Here is a 23,401-nt window from a genome sequence, read left to right as displayed (position 1 = left end):
GGTCGATGTCAGGACATGATCAAATGTCATCCAATCACAAAGACTAAAATATCGTATAACACAAAGATAGCTCTGAAAGAGATCAGAAAAAAAGTCACCGGACTTAAAAATGTAAAAAGAAGGTGTTTTTAAAGATTTCCTGTTTCAGTGGCATACCCAAAATGAAAGGCTTATAACTCAAAAAAAAAAAAAAAAAAAAAAAAAAGGGATCAAGTGTTTGATATCATTGTAAAGAAAACTTTTCAAATATTTTAATGATATACAGTAGATTATGATACACTCTGAGACTCTCAGCCAAAGAAACTGCTGAAAAATAACAAAAAATGTATGTAGCCAAAAACGTACTTTTTTCTTATTTTTCTTGTTTGACATTATACATCTCTGGGTGTAAATAAAGTGTCTTCGAAAAACAAAGCAATCAAATGTTATAGCATTACAAACATAATTTATCCTAGTGTCTAAAAACGTCTCCATGTGTCAAAAAGCCTCTCCAAACAAATAAAACATAATAATTGTACATAAGAACTAATTACACATGCAAACACAACAATGACTAAAGGTTTGTACAGCATGCAGACATGATTTTAGTAATGAGATTTCACAGAATGAGTTTCATTCTGTGTCATTTGAGTCATCATTGAGTCTGTATCATGTATTTGGCGCCATCTTCTGGTGACCATATGTAACATTGGGCTTTGTGTGGATTATCTAATGATCTATACATCTGATTACCTTGTGTGGCACTCCTCTAAGTAATGGTATGTGATTTTATGTTCTGTTTATTATTCGTAAAGTTATAAGTGAAAAAGAGGCATATAAGCAACATCAACATAGTAGTCAAAGACATTTACTTAGCTATTACTCACTATATTTTTGTCTGTGAGTAAAACAAATAGGCTGTTTGTATTCTACACTTCTAGAGCTTTCCAACAATATATGATACGTGGCTATTTGATGAGTCTGATGTTTTTACTGATTACAATAATATGTGCATTTTTTATAAATTATCAAAACGGAACACTTCTGATTTTTCTGCAAATTTCAAAGCAGTTGTTCAGTTTTGGTCATAATGTCTACATGCATTGTAAAGAAGAGCTTCTAAGCTTTCAAACGATTCATATTTTGTGTTGGTCAAGACTGTAGTTATTAACATATTGATGATTATTTTTGTTCTTGTGGGCCACCGGCCCACCTCTCATCCACACTGGAACAGCGTTTAACCCCACCAAAAACAGAAACTTTCGAAAACACTCTCCATAACTGCATACTTTGGGAAACGATGAAAAAGAAAGTTTAAATGGAGGTTTTAAACTTAAACGGATCAGTAGAAACATGGACCTAAAGTGACCAGAACATACTATTTTGACAGCTTAAAGGGATAGTTCACCAAAAAATAAAAATCTGTCATTAATTACTCACCATCATGTCATTACAACCCTTTCTTCCATGGAACACAAAAGGAGATTTTAGGAAGCTTTTCTGAAAATCATACAATGATTGGGTGAACTATCCCTTTAAATGAATCAACAAACACACATACAGTGAACAGTGTTCTCACCTTATACTTCATCATGTCTTGAACGCGCTCTTGCATGGATTGGCCCGCCTTCGGCCGCACAAGAATGTAAATGGTGTTGATGTCCGGGCAGGAGCGCATAAGTTTCTCCACCAGCACCTTCCCCATGAAGCCCGTCGCACCCGTGATCAGAACGTTCTTCCCCGCATAAAACTCCGAGATAGAGGCCATGATGAGTGTGAAAGATGAACTCCTTCCTTCCTGAATGCTGAGAAAGAAGAGAATGAATGAGCATCTAATTCACCTGATTTACTAGTCAAAACTCTTCACCATTTGAAAGAGATACTACTGTTTGACTAGACATTACTACAGTGAATAGCTGTTTCACAGGCAGAGAAAGTTATAATATATTTGATAAAAGATAAAGAATTGTATTCTTCTTCTGTGGAATAGCATGATATTTTTTTTTACCTTTACAAAGGTCATTTTTTTCTAGCCTTATGACTCTGTCATCCTTTTGTCAAATATTATAATTTCAACAATTAATTCAATTTTAAAATGGCATGTTTCAATAATTACAAAATCGCATGAACTCTTTCAAGCCAATTTAATAAAACAATGAACATTAGTCAGAGATATGATTCATTCACCAAAATTGGTTAATGTTCTGTAAAATTATTACTGTATCATTAATAATGTTCTATTTAACATCAAGGCTATTTAACACATCCAGATATTATTATTATTAATATTATTATTATTAACTACATTTTAGCATTTGATAATTTTAGCGCGTGAGCATGACACCGAACTGATGCGGAGCGTGAGAAGCGGAGTGCCCGTCTGTGCGTGTTTATGGCGTGAGCATTCACCACTGACTCGGCAACATCTGCACAATTGACAGCACAAAACAAATAATGTTCAGCGAAAATTCCAGTGAAGAATGCGATGGATATATTAATTTGGAACTATATTGGATTGCGGGTGATTTTCCGTTAATTTCCGACCCTGGATGGAACTAGAGATGGAGATGAGAGATGTAACAGGTGTTTATGCATCTCTCTTCACCATGCAGCTGGTACATTACGCAAAACGTTTTTGCTATTTCTTGTTAGTGGTTCTCGCTCTCAATGGGGTGCGTGGCTCATTGTGCATGACACCGCGGAGACTCAAAGCATGTGGAGGCTCATGCTACCCTACGCAATCCATGCACAACTTACCATGCGCCCCATTGAGAGGGAGAACCAGGGGTGGTAGTCAGCGTCAATACTCGCTGAGCTACCCAGGCCCCCGATTTCTGTTATTTCTGCCTCTCTTGCAAATGTGCAGCTTTGATGATTATAAACAGGAACGATAGTTTTATCGTGTCGCTCGCTTATGGAGACGTGGCATTACGCCATTTACATGACGAATTAACAGCTTTAGAAAGGTTTATACATCTGTAACATCTTAAGGTCAGTATCTATGCGACAAAGCACTCCCTCACTGCGTGCGCTCACACTAAACTCAACAACTGCTCAATGCTGCACGAGAGAGAGTGAGAAACAAAGCGGATTTCCTCGCGCAGCTTCTGGAATTATAGTTCGATACAAAAACTAGTTTATTGATTTATTCATCTGTATCTATTGGTTTACTAATGCGCAGCTGCACTGTTAAGTGAATGCAAATGTGCGGTAATTTTCTGCATTATGAATGTGGAAATTGCGGGAATTATTAAAATTTTTAAGTCAAGGTGGGCCAAATCAAAGGTCCCTAGTTTGGGCGTCTCTGGTCTAGTTAAATTGAGCTTTTATTTTGGAGCGAAGCCCTTTCAGTTTCTGTTTGATGGTAGATACTCACTTCCGGATAAGCAGTTTGCTATATGGTTTAATGTGCTTATTAAACTGCGAAAGGCTGCAATTTAATTATATAAATATATTGTCTGCATGTGCTGCGCACTTCAAGGTTAATGAGTGCTCTGCTTTCTGTAATCTGCTACACAAAGAGCACGCATGATGCTCATGATCAGAGACTATTTAACCTTGAAAGGGACCAATGTGGTGTTTTCGGTGTATGAGTGGCCGGCTTCACACATTAATTTTGAACCATGCAGCACATGTAGACAGTATATTTATATAAATAAATTACAGCCGTTTGTGGTTTAATCATCACACTAAGACATATCATGATTTTAACATGAGAATTTTTGCATTCAGTCATTCATTTTGTTTATATCGCTGGTGCTTGAGGGAATGGACTATATAATAGGATGCAGATGCTTGAATAACCGGAGAAGAACCTCAGAATTAAATTGCACTTGGTCCAGCCTTCTGCACATTGTGCGTATGATTTCGCCAAACCCACTTGCGCCTAGACTTAGCGCATGCTTGGACGAAAATAGGCATTGCAATGCGTGTAACCCTTGCAATCTTTTTTTATTTTTATTTTATCTTTTTTTTTTTTTTCAATTTTGGAATGCCCAATTCCCACTACTTACTAGGTCCTCATGGTGGCGCAGTTACTCGCCTCAAACCAGGTGGCGGAGGAGTCTCAGTTGCCTCCGCTTCTAAGACAGTCAATCAATGCATCTTATCATGTGGCTTGCTGTTAAACGGGATGGCCTTCATAGGACAAATGGAGGTTACCCCATGTGACTCTACCCTCCCTAGCAACCGGGCCAATTTGGTTGCTTAGGAGACTTGGTTGGAGTCACTCAGCACACCCTGGATTCGAACTCGCAACTCCAGGGGTGGTAGTCAGCAAGCAAGTGCAACCCTCCTAATATTTATACCGTGATCAATGGAAACATGTAAATGCTTCACGCTGCAACCCCCCCAATGTTCAAGCCAAATCTACGCCCTTGGGTCTACCTCTGATATTTTCAGCCAACTATTACATCTCTGATACTAGTCCTGGCATGTTTTAGCTCAGTCTGACTGCAGCCGATCTGTCTGAACTGTAGACGTGGACATATTCTCATTTGTTCCCCACCCAAATGTGGAGAGAGATAGACAGTGCAGTTACCGGAAAAAAGAAAGAGAGGAGAAGACAAGATCAGCTGAAGGTCAGATAGGATTAACATTCAGGATGCCGTGAAAGAATCTGTCCGCTGCTCAAACATTCATTCATTCCATCACACATGCAAACATTCCACTCGTGAATTCCTCTCAGGTCACAGGCTTTCCATACACACATAGTAGAAACAGATTTGTGACGACAGACAGAAGACAAATTGAAAACAAAAGTCTTTAGTATTTTCATAACAATTTGGTATGAAAATAATGGTATGAAGAATTTCACATTTAAGTAACATTTTTGCTTCCAGTTTTTCCAAGTAATTATTCAAGTACACCAACACATCCTATACACAACCACAACACACTTCTACTGAGTTTCAAGATACAAAACATCAAAGATCTGTTTTCCCTTATTAACCATAAAAAAAAAAAACCCTGCTTTGAAAAGTGAACGAGCACAACATCCTGTTCTGTTTGGATATAAACAAGTCCTGAACGAGACAATGGATTTGCAAAAATGCAAAATAAAAATACAAAGTGTTTTTCTCTGATGTCGTTGAAGGTCGAACATCTATAGACGCCCATGACTGTGTTTTAAGTTTTCCCTGTTTTTGCATAAATGACTATTTGGGGGTTTCAAAAGCTCTAAACAAATTGGTGGTTTGACAGCTTCCATTATCAACAGCAGGCTGAAAAGTATTTCTCAAAACTATTAGCGCCAATCTAACAATACAATCTAAACTGCTTTACAGAAGGAAACTTACACTTCTGCTCATCAACCACAGTTATCAACCGGCACCAATAATCTCAAAATCGGCCAGTCTATCAGCCTACTAGATATAAATCATTTTTGTGATATGTACGACAGTACAAAAGGAACTAACCCAAATATTCACAAACACACACGCTTCAGCTCTTGGGTTTCAATAGTTCATAGTAGTGCCAGCAGGGCTTCAACGCCACAGTTACCCAGTATTTGAGGTTTACCTTGCCTTTCCACCGCCTCAAATCAAACCGGTGACCCCACTGACCCTTAACACATTATCAAACCTATTTTCAGCTACCACATGGCTACAGCTTACAACATGCGTCAGCAACACCAATTCAATTTATTATGCACAACTTCAACTGTGCGATTTGATACAATACAGAAACATCACATCTATTTTTTTGGGCTTGACTTACGCAAAGCACTGGCACGAGCAACTTTGACTGCAGAGGTGTGCTTCTCTTCCCCCCCCCAACCCACCCCCTCCCCTTCCAAGAATGGAGACGCAACTCTGATACAAGATAATACGTAATCCCCGTCACCAGCCAAAACTTCAGTTTTAAAGCAGAACCACGTGGAGAGTTTTAATTATAGTGCTGAACAAAAGTGATGCTTACAAGAACGCATATTGGTGACCTCACAGGAAACAGTCTACACAAACAGGAAAATATGATGAGTGGTGCAACCAGATTTTAACTGAAGTTTTATTTACAGTAGCTGCTAACAGATGCACACACAAGCTCTGCTTTTTCCAGGGTTCAATATAAGCAAAAGGAAAGATTTCATGCAAAAATGAAAATGTTGTCATCATTCACAAATTATAGTAGAGTACATACTTAAAGTTACATCCTCAAGTTGTTCCAAACCCATATGATTTTCCACTTTTGTTGAAAAGGAAATATTTTGAAGAATGTTTGAGCCACTGTTTTCCATACAAGTGGGCAGTGTTTTTTACTGCAAAGCTCCAAAAAAGGATGACTTGTATGCTCTGTTCCAAGTCTTCTGAAGTCATATGATATATTTTATATGAGGAACAGGCCAAAAGTAAAGTCATTCTTACCCTCTGCTATACCTCTAAAATTGTATTCACAGTTGTATATATTCAAATCTGCGCCGTGAAGATGTGTCAATGATGCAGGATGCCATTTTTTTCTCCTGTAATGTGACCAATCGCGTCACATCATGTTTGGAATATGTGGAAATGGGAATAAGATTTGAGAGCTACTAAGGGACTGTTTACAATAAAAAATTTAAAAAAAACAATCCACCAAGGAATTACATCAGTAACACATAACCAGAAGTTCATCTGCCAAGAAAACATTTGGAATAATGTACAGATTTTGCTGTTTCGGAAGGAAATTGGTACTTTAATTCACCAAAGTGGCATTCAACTGATCATAAAGTATAGTCAGGACATTACTGATGTAAAAAACAGCACCATCACTATTTAAAAAAAGTCATTTTTGATCAAATCTAGACAGCAGCCATCACTCCAACACCTTATCCTTGAGTAATCATGATAAATTGATCATTTGATACTAGAAAATCACTTGCCATTATATCAAGCACAGTTGAAAGATATTTGGTTCATTAAATGAAGCTTAACATTGTCTTTGTGTTTGTTTTTGAGTTGTCACAGTATGCAATAGACTGGCATGTCTTAAGGTCAATATTAGGTCAAAAATGGCAAAAAAGAAACAGCTTTCTCTAGAAACTCATCAGTCAATCTTTGTTTTGAGGAATGAAGGCTATACAATGCTTGAAAAGATTTCATACAAAGGTGTACACTACAGTCTTCAAAGACAAAGGACAACTGGCTCTAACAAGGACAGAAAGAGATGTGGAAGACCAGATGTACAACTAAACAAGAGGATAAGTACATCAGAGTCTCTAGTTTGAGAAATAGACACCTCACATGTCCTCAGCTGACAGCTTCATTGAATTCTACCCGCTCAACACCAGTTTCATGTACAACAGTAAAGAGAAGACTCAGGGGTGCAGGCCTTATGGGAAGAATTGCAAAGAAAATGCCACTTTTGAAACAGAAAAACTAAAAGAAAAGGTTAGAGTGGGCAAAGAAACACAGACATTGGACAACAGATAATTGGAAAAGAGTGTTCTGGATCTTAACCCCATTGAGCTTTTGTGGGATCAGCTAGACTGTAAGGTACGTGAGAAGTGCCCAACAAGACAGCCACATCTATGGCAAGTGTTACAGGAAGTGTGGGGTGAAATGTCAGCCACAACATTAAAACCACCTGCCTAATATTGAATGCTATTCTGAAATGCAGGTTGGCGCAGTTTTGGTGGCACGAGGGGGACCTATACAATATTAGGCAGGTGGTTTTAATGTTGTGGCTGATCGGTGTATGTGTGTGTGTGTGTGTGTGTGTATATATATATATATATATATATATATATATATATATATATATATATATAATATAATTTAACACAAGTACAATCTTAACTTTTCTGCCTTTCTGAAATGTCTTGCCCCATAGAATTAAATTAAAAGTGCATTAATGTAATGCCATTTTAGTTTGTTTTTACAAAGTGAGGCATGACTCAAACATGTTTTCTGTAGCAATCGAAAGAAAGTCAAACATGCTGCTCATAGAGATGAAGTTGTAAGTTAAACGTTTCTCGAAAGTGCAGATCATTGATTGTGTTAACTGCTGCAGACAGTAGCTGGTCTGGATCATATTTACGGCTCCTTGGGGAGGGTTGAGTCTCTGGTTTCTTAAGAATCTGTCACTGATAAAGGCAACAAACACAAATAGAGATGACCCAGAAAGCAATTAGTAGGGGCAGATAACGCAAGACAAGAATAGTGGAGAGACGAGAAATATCTGAACAATTTCGTAGATCCTGCACACCTGGTCCGTTCTCATAAAAGAGAAATAAACAGATCTCCCATAAGCCTGTAGCTCTAGTTCAGCAAACACAATTTTGCCCTGCAGGACAACTACTAACACCCTGTGGTATCAGTACCAGAATTAGAAAAAGCTTAATTGCAATTACTGTATGATCATTATACACAAAGTATTTGTCTTTGGTAACAAATGCAAAAAACAGTTCACACATAAATACAACAATTATACACAGAATAAAAAAAATAAGGTAAAATTTGTGCAGGGGGAATGTAATGTGCAGAATAAACATGAGTAATACTGTACTGACATCAGCTTCCAGTCATTAGTGTGCATGAATACACACTACACAGAGCAGCAACATATGGTACATATATACAGTGGCAAGATAAAGTGTGTGAACACTTTGGAATCAGCTGCTTTTCTGCATTAATTGGTCAAAAAATTTAGCATTGTTGAGTGTCAAGGTGGTCTTTGGCAAACTTCAGGCACGCAGCAATGTTTTTGTTGGAAAGCAGCGGCTTCCTTCGTGATGTGCTGCCATAGACACCATGCCTGTTTAATTAGTAGACTCATGAACAGAGATGTTAACCAGTTCCAATGATTCCTTCAAGTCTTTAGCAGTCACTCTAGGGTGAGCATTCTGTGGTGTGCCCTTTGAGTCATCTTGGCTGGACGGCCACTTCTAGAGAGAGTACCTATAGTACTAAATCATCTCCATTTATAGACAATTTGTCTAACTGTGGACAGCTGACTATCTTAGCTCTTCAAGATAACTTTGTAACCCTTTCCAGCTTCATGCAAAGTAAAAATTCTTGATCGTAGGTCTTCTGAGATCTCTTTTTTGTAAGGCATGGTCCACGTCAGCAGATGCTTCTTGTGAATAGCAAACTCAAAATGTTTGAGTGCTTTTTATAAGTCAAAGTAGCTCTAACCCACACCTCCAATCTCGCTTCATTAATTGGATGCCAGGTTTACCAACATTTGACTCCGAGTAGCTTTTGTTGACATTATTAGCCTAGGGGTTCACATACTTTTTTCCCAACCTACACGGTCAATGTTTGATGTATTCAATATGTACAAGAACAATACAATAATTTGTGAGCTAATAGTTAAAACAGATTGTTTTTTTATTATTGTAACTTGAAGATCAAACCGGATTTTAAGACAAATATATACATAAATGCAGGTAATAATAATTCCTTACATTTATACAGCACTTTTCTAGGCACTCAAAGTGCTTTACATAGTATAGGGGGAATCTCCTCAACCACCACCAGTGTGCACCATCCACCTAGATGATGCGACAGCAGCCATAGTGCGCCAGAACATCCACCACACACTAGCTATTGGTGGAGAGGAGAATAGAGTGATGTAGCCAATTCAGGGAATTGGGAATGGGGGCAATTTGGCCAGGACACCGGGGCTATACCCCTATTCTTTACGAGAAGTGCCCTGGGATTTTTAATGACCACAGAGAGTCAGGACTTCTGTTTAATATCTCAACGGAAAGACGGTGCTTTTTACAGTATAGTGTCCCCATCACTATACTAGGTCATTAGGACCCACACACAGACCACAGGGTGAACACCCCCTGCTGGCCTCCCTAATACCACTTCCAGCAGCAACCTTAGTTTTCCCCAGGAGGTCTCCCATCCAGGTACTGACCAGGCTCAATCCTGCTTAGCTTTAGAGGGCAACCAGGCAAGAGCTGCAGGGTGATATGGCTGCTTAGGTAATTCCAAAGGGTTCACATACTTTTTCTTGCCACTGTATATATGTATTACACTCACAATTTTTAAAGATGCAAATCATAGGGGGGCCTGGGTAGCTCAGTGAGTAAAGACGCTCACTACCACCCCTGGAGGTCACAGGGCATGCTGAGTGACTCCAGCCAGGTTTCCTAAGCAACCAAATTGGCCTGGTTGCTAGGGAGGGTAGAGTCACATGGGGTAACCTCCTCGTGGTCGCTATAATGTGGTTCGCTCTCGGTGGGGAGTGTGGTGAGTTGTGCGTGGATGCCGCGATGGATGGCGTGAAGCCTCCACACGCGCTATGTCTCCACAGTAACACGCTCAACAAGCCACGTGATAAGATGCATGGATTGACGGTCTCAGACACGGGGGCGACTGAGATTCGTCCTCCGCCACCTGGATTGAGGCGAGTCACTACGCCACCACGAGGACTTAAAGCGCAATGGGAATTGGGCATTCCAAATTGGTGAGAAAAAGGGGAAAAATCAGAAGAAGAAAAAAAAGAGATGCAAATCATATTAGTTTTATAACAATATTTCAAATAATTTAACTTCTTTAGTCCCTGTGAACACTTACTTCTGAAATGAATTTCTCAAGGAATATTCAAGGTGCTTCTTCCTTCCCTCTTTTCTCTAATCGAAATGTTTCAAACAAAACATACACCGATCAGCCACAACATTAAAACCACCTGCCTAATATTGTGAAGGTCCCCCTCGTGCCGCCAAAACAGCGCCAACCCGCATCTCAGAATAGCATTCAGAGTTTATATTCTTCTCACCACAATTGTACAGAGTGGTTATCTGAGTTACCGTAGACTTTGTAAGTTCGAACCAGTCTGGCCATTCTCTGTTGACCTCTAATCAACAAGGTGTTTCCGTCCACAGAACTGACGCTCACTGGATGTTTTTTGTTTTTGGCACCATTCTGAGTAAATTCTAGAGACTGTTGTGTGTGAAAATCCCAGGAGATCAGCAGTTACAGAAATACTCAAACCAGCCCATCTGGCACCAACAATCATCCATGCAATTATCTAATCAGCCAATCAAGTAGCAGCAGTGCAGTGCATAAACTCATGCATATACGGGTCAGGAGCTTCAGTTAATGTTCACATCAACCATCAGAATGTGGAAAAATGCGATCTGTGATTTGGACTGTGGCATGATTGTTGGTGAAATAAGATTTTTTGATCACTTCGTTATTTTATTTCTTTTTTCGTTTAAAGTGCCATTTGAATTTAGAAATGTCTTCTGTTTATGTTTTTCGTGTTTCAATAAATGAATTACTTTTTTAAACCAAAATCAATAAAGCAGCCCTCGGCAGCGGGGTTGACGATGCAATCGGATATCGCGATATTATCGCTAAAATATTTTTTACATATCGTCCAGCCCTAGTTGATTGTTGTGATATGTATGAAGTCACCATGAGGGTGATTAATGTTATCTCTGGTGAACTTGGAGCCTGTTAAATTATGTCACTCGTCTCTACTCACTTGTACTTTACTAAAGTGCAGATTTATGTGCACTAAAAAGTACTGAAGAGAATCCAATATGCCATATGGCTAACTGAGATTCCAGTCATAATTTTCTTTATACTGTATAAGACGTGCTATAGCTAAATGTAAATAATTGAATAAAAACAATGATACTTTAATCACAGATGAGTTAATTTTACTTGTAACTATTTAACTTTACTTAAATTAAGTTTACTTCAGCCAAATAATATGTTTACTTAGAAAAAGCATGCACACTGATTGCCTTAAAATTTCATGACATGCCAAAGGAAGTTTCAAATCCCATTTCAACATCAGTCATTAGTTCTCGCGGCCTCACCCAACCCAAGCACCGACTGTCTGTTTGCAGATTCACATCAGAGAATGCAGCAACTCGTGATGACTCGAGAAATGACAGTCCAACAAACACGCACCTTTCAAATGAGCACAGCGATCAAGGCTAGAGTTGAACGTTCAACTTAGTTCACGTCCTGATGGCAAGAGCACGCTTTATAATGATTCAATTCAGTTTCTGAACCACTACATGCTACTGTAAATCCTTTGTTGCTGAGATAAAGGGTTGAACACTTTCAACACAAGGAGTGGCACGCAAGAGATAATAGTTCTTGACAGGCAAAGACAGGTGCTAGCAACAATGCTAAAAAAGCTACAAAAGACACATACAGTAACACCGTAATTGACATGACTGTTTTAGGTTAAGGATTTATTGTGTTTTGTCACACGAAAGCAATGCTCATTCATCACTTTTTTATAACATAAATCCCATAGACTTACACTAAACCAAAGCCATATCTAGAGACTAAAAGGCGGTCGCACACCGGACGAGAAGCACCACACCACGCCACGGTCAGGACATGACACAGGTATCAAACACGGGGCATGTTGATGCGTTTCAGGCTGCAGACAGTACACACAAAGGTTACCATGGGTTTTCCCTGCTTCAAGACTGAAGAACACTAAAGTAAATAATCTATGTCCTTTGATAATGATTTGGGTTGAATTTAATGGAAAAAATGCGAGTTTAACCTCCTGAGACCAGAGCGCAACTTCTACGTGCAATTATTAATTTCCCTTTTTGATTTGTAACTAGTAGCCCCTACTAAACATGCAAAAAATTATATATATATTTAGAGCAAATCGTTTTCCTAAAAATGCATGTCCACATACGGGGACAGTGGAACTACGTTGTGAAATTTTAAATGATACCTATACATCAAATCGTTTATTATGTTTCCAGGAGTGTTGGTTATTCATGTTTATGAGATGTTACAGACATTACATCATAAATTAGCATAATTAATTCAGATTCAAAGTAATGTCCAGCATCATCCAATCACTGACAACCATGCTAAAATAAAATGATACATTATAAATTCTGAATATATGTACTGATTATCATTGTCACATGTCTGTCAAACATGTTGAGTGATCCAAACATCATCTGCTGCCTGAAACTGAACTTTTGATCAGATTTTAGGAGTGAATGCACTTAACTGCATAGAGAGCTATAGGATGCTCCCTTGCTCCCTATTTAGTGAATGACTTAACCTCCAGTGTGCTGTCTGTCTGCACTGGTCTCAGAACAGTTTGAAATGCACCTTATTTTCATCCTAACTCCATATAAAGCCTCTGAAAGCAACATTTATCAGCTTTTGGATGAATCCATTGATTCTCAATGTGATAATGCACAGTAAATATATGTCCACTATAGAGGTCTTTGTGTTTAACAGCATGCTGTTTTCCGATAAATCGCTCAAATTTTAAAAATGGCATATCGGATTAAACTAGTGGCTCTAATAATTTGATTAAATACTTAATTAGGTTTTGTACCAGATGTAGTTATGTTGGCGTTTGTGATCGGCACCATGTTGTTGTGTCACATGACTCGGTGCGTCAAACGTTTAACCCTTTACTGCCAGCCCAGTGTGTCCAGAATTGAGATCAGTTGGTTTAAATGAAATTATGCATAGCGTACAGGTATAGCGAAGACAAAACAATGTCCTCGCAGGAGGACACGGGGGTCGCACAAGGTTAAACACGATGGCCTTCATAGCACAAATGGAAATGTAATTTTACATATTATATATTTTACACCTGTCTACTGAGGTACTTCTACACGGGAATTAACATTACTTTCATTTGAACATCATATTTTCGGGTAAATTGGCATCATTTTTTCAAAGAAATGATGATCGTTTACATTAACGCTAAGAATAGTGGGTTGTAAGTGCCAACAAAGGATACACTTCCTGCATCCTCCGAATTCCTGTAAAAGAATGACGCATTCGAAGGCTGCATTTGGAGTGTCCTACTTGTTTTCTGAAATGAGACATATCTCCGTGACGTATGCGGGGGACAAATGCAACCTCCGGAGCGAAACAGCTTATATATATCTATCTGTAACCTTCAAACTTTTTTTTATTTTTTTATTAGTGTTATACTTATAGACAAGCCTTTATCAAGCCAACCTCAAAGTTTGTCTTGACCTATCTGCAACAAAATAAATCAAGACTATTAGACTATTTAGCATTGTCTTCCATGTTGTTAGAATGAATGGCTACTTTAAACATATAAATCAATGCAAATTCACTTTTACTAGGACAGGGATGAATGGCAAGTAGCCTAACAGTTCTGTCAGGCATGGTTCTGGCTAATTAGGCCTATGGTGTAAATAGCACTTCCAAGTCACATTAATTATAGCGCAGTCCAGAGGGAAAAATAGAGTTACAATGACTACAAAATCTATTATAGCTAAAAAGACAACAGTGGAAGTGTGCACTGCAAATATAAAAGCTTCAAACTCACTTGTGCCGACACTTTATCTACAATGATAAAAGTAGGCCTAAGTAAACATCCCATAAGTCATATATAATGCACAGACTGAAGATTTAGTTCAGGGTTGTTTAAAACTTCAGTGTCTGTTTTTGGCCAAAACTACTGTACTGCCTATCTAGGAAGCATTTTAAGGCATCATATGTACTCTTCATCACTCTTGATGCAAAAAGGTGGTTAGCATAATGACGTGAAGACTTACAATCCATGCAGCCATAGGTTCAGTACAAGTAAAGCTCTATCGACAGCAACTGTGACAATGCATATTCATTGTGTTATTCCTGTGAATTGTGTTTGCACCTTCATGGTATAATTGCAAGTAAAATATGAATGTCACCAGGTTTATCGGTGTTACGTGGCCATGACAGCAGAAATATTGGATATAACTTTTTACAGACGAGGTCAATAAGCGAGTCTATCCAGCACGTTTAATCTTTAAGTCTTGAGGGTACACTTTGAAAACAGTGAATATTTGAATGTTTATTGCCTGGCCCTTTGTACATTGTAAGTGCATTATAAATAGTTTTTGTAACTAATGTACAAGTCGAAATTATTTTCAGAGAAAATTGCCATTATGCCATAAATGCTGTCAATAAAGCTTAACTTGTATTAAATTAAAAACATTCTTTGAATCAGAGCAGATGACTTTATTCTATGAAGCTACTTCTAAACCTTTTAAGACAAAACACACATTTAAGAAACGAGGGCAAACAAGGGCACGCGTACTAGGCCTAGTTTAAAGATTCCCTCTAAGCAGTACACATCATCCTGGTTTCTCCTTCACTTGTGTATGTGTATTATGACATGACAAATTCTTGAATAAACATGCTTTCTTAGAATATATGATTGCCGCTGATTGCAATAAACTGATTTCAAGGGACACTAGCAACAGGCAAGTTCCATAAAACAACTAACCCATTATCTGTCTGCAGATGTCCCTGTTTGTCTGTCTGGCTCCAGCAGTATCAGTTTCAGGGTCCCTGTGGTCCAGATAACAGAGTAGCCCAGCTCTGTGAGGTTGCCTTAAAGTCAAAGGTTCACATGCATGCTGCTGAGCAAAACTACAGCAGACTAATGCATATCGAGTCCATGTATGTCAGAGTGTATGTTGTAGTCAGTGTATTGAATGTTGAATAGTTTCTGTTCAGTGTTGTTTCTGCTGTTGCTGGAATACCCCTTCAGGCATAAACAAAGGACTGTATATTTGTGATCAACCATCTGTGTAATTTACTGTAAATTAAACCTGGTCATGCCCTCTGTTTATGGGTTAATCTGACAAAACTGTCAAGAACATGTCAGGGTCATATTCAGCACTAAATCACAAGTAAAATTAAATACATATAGTGACAACAATATAAAGCAGGTTGAAGGTCCATTATGACAACAGTCAAAAACATGAGAATATGTTGGGGGAATGTGCTTAATTTTCATTAAAATAATGTCACAATATTGTAGTAAAATAATCTGGACTTCCTCCATGCAATATACTGTTAATTTTGGCATAAAACATGGATATGTTTTGGTGAGATCCATCCTCAAATGCAACATTGTAGCACAGTTTAAGAATCATTTTGCTACAAAGCAAAACAACTTTGTGAGCTCAAAATATCATCTTGCACGTGCAGAAATGTTTGTGTGTGCTCAAAATATCATCTTGTGCATGCAGAAAATTGTTTTGCACTCAAAATATAATCTTGCGCATGCAAAATAACTTTGTGAGCTCAAAATATCATCTTGTGCATGCAGAAAATTTTTTGTGTGCTCAAAATATCATCTTGCACGCGCAAAACACATTTGTGCTTAAAATATAATTTTACGCGTGCAGAATTGTGGCACATATATAACTCCATAATCCCGCCACACCATCTCAAATTTAAACACTAAAGTAACATTACTTTCAACAAGTTGTTACTGGTATTTTGTGACAGCTGCGTGGCATTTGATAGTGCCGTCCGAGTAGATGAATCGTTTCGTTCCGTTCCGCGCTGAAGTGACCCATGTCCCGGCATCTTCTCTTCTCTCGGCCTGTTAAACCAGCGGACCTAATCACGCAAATGGGAATGCGTTCAAAAACTGCTAGACGGAGCGCAACGCTACAGACGCGCGTTTTCCACAGTTGAACTACTGAACACGCCGTTTTAAAAACCCCAGCGAGACGCGGACGCAACGGAAAAAGACGCCCGTTCACACTGAAAACATTTTTGTGCTGTTTTTCCAATTGTTTTTCTAGGTCAAAACTTCACCTGTTAAAAACGCACCGCAAGACACTTACGTTTATGACGCCGGGTCTATCTATTTTATTTATTGCGCAAAGATGTATTCAGTGTGAACGGCCCCTAAAGCAAGAATTAACATAAATAGCGCAGACGGAACGCAAGAACGCAATGCTTTTGTATTTGCCACGCGTCCCGTAGCCTATACAAAACAGAACGAAATACAATCCGTTTTAAAATAGCATTTGAACTTATCTCGACTCTCACTCTTCAACACAGAACGCATTCTTCTCTTCCTCAAGGATGCTTCAACAAACCGCGACGCGTTTCTCTTGTGTCGCTAAAACACGGTAGGAAAAGAAAAGCTACATTTTGCTCTCAAATACAGTAGTGTATCTCGACTTACCTTGATCATGAATCACGCCGGGTGTAGACGTTCAGGAACCGCAGCTGATGAGAGCAACGCGGACTCTCTCTCTCTCTCGCTCGCTCGCTCTCCGCTGTCAGACCGCGGGTGCGCGCTCCACAGAGCTGCAGTGAACATATGGAGTGACATATGTGCCACAATTCGGCACGCGCAAAATTATATTTTGAATGCACAAAAATGTTCTGCACGTGCAAGATGAAATTTTGAGTGCAAAAAAACAAAAACAAAATTCTGCACATGCATGATGATATTTTGAGCACACACAAAAAACATTCTGCACGCACAAGATGATACGTTGAGCGCACAAAAACTTTTCTGCACATGCAAGAAATTTTGAGCACACAAAAAGTTATTTTGCACATGCACACTCAGTTTTGTAAAGCAATGTATCTTCTTGCAAAGATTGAGCAAACGAAAATAAATGTTGTGCTTAGTTTATTTGAATGTGAATTTGCTCAATTCTTACATTTTGCTTTCTCCTATCTACTCTGCATGCAAAATACCTTTTTCAAAATATCTAATATCATTTTGAGCATGCAGAACATTTTTTTGTGTGCTCAAAATATAATTTTGTGCATGCAGAATTGTGGCACAAGTATAACTCCATATGATTGCGCCTTCTGGCGCAGCTGGACGTGCAAAGATAGGGGGCAGCAGGGGCACACGCCCCTTTCATTCACAAATCTAAAAGGTGCCCTTCTGGGCGTCCAGAAAAAAAGTAGAAATTTTAATAATGAAATTAATTTAAATTTCGTTATAATCTCACAATAACAGTAATTATGTGTTATGAGTTTTCTTGTAAATCACAGCGGTGATTTAACAGCGCGCGCTACAGCAGATTGGGGGCTGTTTCTCATCGCAAGTGATTCCCACTATTCCCTACTCACTCCGAGGTGCAGAGCCCTTGAAGTGGATAATCTGAAGGGAACACGGAATTACTGTATGAACGTACCCTTCATCTTGTGGAAGGGCCCATTCATTTTCTCACCTCCCGCAGCAGTGGTTAAAAAGGTATTCAGCATGTCAGAAATGTGATTCAGCAGTTTCTTTCAGAATCAAAGCACATACTTATGTTCTGCTAAGAGAAGCCTCATTTATTGGTCATCAGGAAGTGGTGTAGTTCTGAAAATGTGCTGTGGTAAACCCTTTGATCTTTGGTGCCTTTAAGAAATTCGTTCTGCAAAAGCATTTCGTACATTTTCAGATTTAGTCTTCATTCCTTGAACAGTTTGTTGTCCCTCTTGTTATACAAGCTCAAGATTGTATTTGTAACCCACAATCAGATGTTTCTGAGAGTATGGAAACATATAAAAAGGAATGGGGCTAGTTGTCACGTACTCCGGTGAATATCTTTTTAAAAGTAAATTTCTGCAAATTTCTACATGCTTTATAAGGTCACATAAGATATGCAACATTTACACTGTTGTTGCCCAGGAAACAGTGCAGTTTATTAAGACATTTTGAATCCATTATCATGGCATATTGTCACACAGTATGGGGTAAGTTGTCACAGTGGGAACCTACCATTACATAGCCTATTACAGGCAATTGAATGGCATTTCAGCTAAATTAGACAGTAAAACAAAGAAACACACAATTATTAAATGATAATGCCTGATCTCACAGTTTTTGACATGCAAGAAGCAGCTTTCCTTTTTGAAAGGAAAATAATTTTAAAGTGTTAAATAGACCTAAAGACTAATGCTTGATCATTTATATTCATTAAGTACTCAACAGCACTCTAGATTATTGTTTCTTAGAGAAAAAAGGTACCGTTTAACCTCTTCAACTCTGGTGCATTTTTGGGCTGCCACCAGCAGTTTTTCACACTCAAATTTAAAAGCTCACCATTTACACATACTGTGGAATAATTGCAAAAAATTGGTTCAGTTTTTCAGAGAACCCCCAAATAAAAAAAGACTCAAATTATTCATGAATAATACTGTATGTGTTTATAATCTTATGATAAACAGAATAAAAAAATTGTTGTCCTAACTTTGTAAGCATGCAATTTCGGTTTTGTTCAACCCCATCTCCCTTCAAATAGTCTTATTTTATTCCACTAGATGGCGTGAAGTGCTAGAAATGTTTTTTTTTCCCTCTTTTACCTTCCGTCACAAAATGCAGATCTGAAATGTAGGTGGCGCTCTAATGCATTTCAGCCATCACAGATGTGCTCGTCCATAGACATTCAGTCTAATTTACAGTTCTTGCACTACCTTCATTTTTTCATCCAATATCTCGGCCTCTGAGTGGACTAGAAGCTCAATCTAGGTGCGAGATCATTCCTTTTGCGATGATGTATAACATTTTATCATCAATAGTCGATAACATATATTGCTGATGATCTGTTTTGCATGCTTTTCCTGCGGCACTGCATATTTTGTTTAGGACATCTAAGATATAACACTGGATTATACAGCCAAAGAAGCTCATAGACAAGTAAACAATGGCTCATCTTTTAGAGAACTTGCTAAGATAAAAGCATATATAATGTTTTGAGCTATTTGGGGCTTACAGCAGCAGTGACTGGCACCTTAAAGAGACATTTGTATTTGATGTCTTACAAATATCATATTTCACTTTGTGATTCTTTTGAAAATCTTTTACAATGTGGTATTAGTGCAATAAAATAAACTAAAATCTTTTAAAAAATAAAAGAGAATGAGAGCTTTCATTTGATATATGATTTGTCTATTTAAGTGCTGTTTTAAAGACTTTTAAATTCATATTAATATTTCTACCTCACCACTAGGTGGCACTTATTTGCAAGGTGGATGTTTTAAGGCCTTATTTTGTTATTTTAAGCAGTAAATGCAGAAGTTATGTTAATCTATGAAAAATTCAGATTCTAAGCTTTCAAACTATACCACATACAGTATGCCTGATTTAAGTATCTAGGTACTCGAGCATTTTAAGCGTAAACATTTTTCATGATTAGCGCCCCCTTTTGGACACGTCAGCAGGTAATGTCACCTCTAGTTAAATAATTGTACACCAAAGACATATTTATATGCATTGTTCCTCTGGGAACAAAACAATGTACCTTTTTGTCTCCTTAAGGGTACAAATGCATACCTAAAACCCTGATGAAGGCTTTGTAAGCCGCAACACGTCAGTTTGTGGCATGTTTTAATTCAATAGCCATGACTTAAAGGCTTTTTTTTCTTTTTCTCCCCAATTTGGAATGCCCAATTCCCAATGCGCTCCAAGTCCTCATGGTGGCGTAGTGATTCAATCCGCACATCTTATCACATGGCTTGTTGAGCGCGTTACCGTGGAAACATAGTGCGTGTGGAGGCCCATGCTATTCTCTGCGGCATCCATGCACAACTCACCACACGCCCCACCGACAGCTAACCACGAGGAGATTACCCCATGTGACTCTACCCTCCCTAGCAACCGGGCCAATTTGGTTGCTTAGGAGACCTGGCTGGAGTCACTCAGCACACCCTGGATTCAAACTCACGACTCCAGAGGTGGTAGTCAGTGTCAATACTAGCTGAGCTACCCAGGCCCACTTAATAAAGGCTTTTGAAAAATGTAAACCCTACTCTGAGTGCCTTGGACAACTAGAGCATCTGAACAGAATATCCCTTATCCAAAGAGCACCAGTAGAATTATTATACACCCAAGTAGCACTCCTTGCATGCTGTGTTTGACTGCATACCTAAAACCTTTTGTTCTAAACAATGCCATTAACTGCCTGGATAATATTTTGAATGTCCCATAGAAATATATTGTTATAATATGAAAACTTGAATTCCTTGTTTGCATTTGGACATACAAACAAAACTTATTGCCACTACTGTGTCAGCAACCCTGAGATAAAGTGATGCACAGAGTACTAAGCAATATGTACTATGCTACAATAATGATACATTTTCATAATTTGATCAAGGTTCATGAAACAGAGAAACATTTTGATCCAGGAACTGGAGCTATGGTGGAGAAAACTGGTACTATCAGGTACAATTTGGATGAATGGGTTCATAAAACTACAAATACCCCTTTGTGCGTTATTTCTTTATGTCTATAATACGGTTATTTTACTTCAGACAGATCAGTTGAAACATTAAGGTTCTTTGTGTTTTAGACGGTTCAACCACTTTGCAAAAACACAAGGACATGTCTGCACTGCTACTTTAGATGCAAGAACAGGACTGAATGGGAAGCACACTTGCTTTGATCACCGAGTAGATAGAAACCACTCCCAGATTACACAAAGATCTCTGACCTGCAGGCTAGTACAGACCCGTTTACTCCAACTTCCACCACATTCTCTGTCTGTTGCTACATTTCATTTGTTGTATTCATCCTGGAACATCAGGTGGAAATAGCTTCAGGTCACTTTAAACAGCATTACAATGGGAACACACTAAAATTTAACCTTCACATCCATGTATAAGGGTAGCAGCATAGCATCTGCAGATATAAAAGGCAATTTCATTTTTTCAGTGCATTAATTGAAGGTATCAAAGCCCTCAAGCAAGCAGTTTATACGGCACAATTGCAACACAACAGCAACTTTGTAAATGTTGCCACCCATATTTGGATAACATCACCAAACATTCAGTCTAGCAACTTTTCAAGTGTTAGGACACTCCACCCTTAATCTTGGGTAAACCAATCTAGACAGTTCATGCAATCTACAATAAGTATGTCTTATAGAATAAGAACTGTTAGTAGTAAGTGCTGGAATAGATTTTCATCTAATAAAAATCAGCTAAAAAAAAATTAAACTCCGGTATTTCAGTCAGAGGAAAGTAAGATCCAGTCCAGATGTCAACCAGGTGTGTAAATAAGTTACATCCTATAGGCTAACCTTGACACCTTATAGCACAGGAATAAGTTTGTATTTGTTGTGTTTTAAAAGGGGGAGAAGCTAAATATAACAGTTTGCATGTAAACATTATTGTGTGTAGTTAACCTGGCCCATATTTAAGGGTTAATTTTCATTCAAACATTTCAACAATGACTATCATTTAACCATATTTGAAATAGGTGTCCAGTTTCACCAGGAAACACGTCCTCTTCTGGTGAAAGCATGTAAATGCAAGGGTTCAGTGTTAGATTTTCATTTTTTCCCTAAGGGCACACCCTATGTGGACATCATCCACCACTGAATAAGAATAATATTGGGTCTTATTCTCGGGACTCTGGAGTCTGTCAGGTTTCAAAATTAAAAGGTACAAAGAATCTGTTAACCCTTTAAACTCTGAATGCATTTTTAAAGATTTTCTATTTCAGTGGCATGCTCAAAATTAAGGCTTATAACTCAAAAAACCAGAGAGGGTCAATTGTTTGATATCACTTTAAATGAGCTATATCATTAAAAAAGTATTATGATAAATTATGAGACTCCCAGCCTAAGAGACTGCTGAAAAAATCACACACACAAAGACCTGAGCCAAAAATCAACTTTTTATTTTTCTGATTTGACATTATATATCTCAGGGTGTAAATAAGTGTCTACAAAAAAACTGCTTTTGTTTCAGTATCATATCACATGTGACTGAGTAAAATGTTGTATTGATACAAAGCAATCAAAAGTTATAGCATTACAAAAATAATTTATCCTAGTGTCCAAAAGCCCCTCTGAACAAATAAAACATAATAATTGTACATAAGAACTAATTACACATGCAAACAACAATGATTAAAGGTATGCTCTCTCTCCAAAGCATGCAGGCATAAGAAATGATCTCATTCAGTTCCATTCTGTCTTTTGAGTCATCATTAGCTGCTTTTCCACTATCGGGCCAGTGCGAGCAAGGGCTATCAACTGGCCAGCCGGGGCCAATAGCTTCGGACCTCGAGCCGCAAGACCCAACTCAATCTGCATTTCCACAATCGGGCCAGTAACTCTGCCCAAAAACCCACCCTTAATACGCCTCTGAGGTGCCAACGTCACACACTCCGGCCATTTCACAAGCAAGAGGGAAGCTCAAGCGAAGGCATCATGTTATGTATTTATCTAGAATATTAAGTTTATATCGAATGTAAACATTAAGATAAGTTATCGTTGACAACTCATCGACTGCCATGGTGTCCCAAGTGGTCTCTCCACTATCAGCAATGTCCCAACACACCGTCTATGAAAGTTCAGTGAACCATGTTGTCATTTCTTTGGACACCACTTTTGTCAATTGGCCGTTTTATCAAATTTTTTCTGTGCCCGCATTAAAAATAAATAAAATTCCCGATCCTGTACCATTGTGTGCTGGATACACAACCTGGGAAGTTTGGCGAATGTCCGGTTGGCCTCGTTTGGCCCAAGAGTAATCGGCGGACTAAAGGTCAATGGCCCCCGAGGTGGTACGATGAAGCCCCGGAAGTGACAGTGGGAACGCAACTGGCCATAGCACATCCTAAATTTGGCCTGATAGTTTATGGCTATTGAATTGGTGTCATGTACTTTGTGCCATCTCCTGGTGGCCATATGTAATTCGAGTGAACGAGCCTCTCTGCCCATATTGATGACTTCCACCTCTGGTTACAGCAATCTGAA

At 38.5% G+C, this 23,401-nt stretch overlaps 1 protein-coding gene across 2 annotated transcripts in view; it reads right to left on the bottom strand.

The window, feature by feature from the left end:
- Nucleotides 1-16,977, bottom strand: part of si:dkey-97m3.1 (fatty acyl-CoA reductase 1) — a 41,712-nt gene extending 24,735 nt beyond the window's left edge. The window contains exons 1-2 of one of the 2 annotated variants that reach the window (XM_051688969.1): nucleotides 16,870-16,977; nucleotides 1,559-1,784 (exon numbers count right to left, since the gene is read on the bottom strand). In XM_051688969.1, coding sequence (XP_051544929.1) covers nucleotides 1,559-1,747 — 189 coding nt within the window. In that variant the 5' untranslated portion in view covers nucleotides 1,748-1,784; nucleotides 16,870-16,977. Of the gene's footprint in view, nucleotides 1-1,558; nucleotides 1,785-15,165; nucleotides 15,281-16,869 lie in introns of those variants that run through there. The other variant, XM_051688968.1, reaches the window with a different exon arrangement.
- Between the last annotated feature and the right edge of the window lie 6,424 nt (nucleotides 16,978-23,401).

Source organism: Myxocyprinus asiaticus, chromosome 45, assembly GCF_019703515.2.
Source record: "Myxocyprinus asiaticus isolate MX2 ecotype Aquarium Trade chromosome 45, UBuf_Myxa_2, whole genome shotgun sequence".
NCBI lineage: Eukaryota > Metazoa > Chordata > Actinopteri > Cypriniformes > Catostomidae > Myxocyprinus > Myxocyprinus asiaticus.
This window is presented reverse-complemented; position numbering and strand designations above follow the sequence as displayed.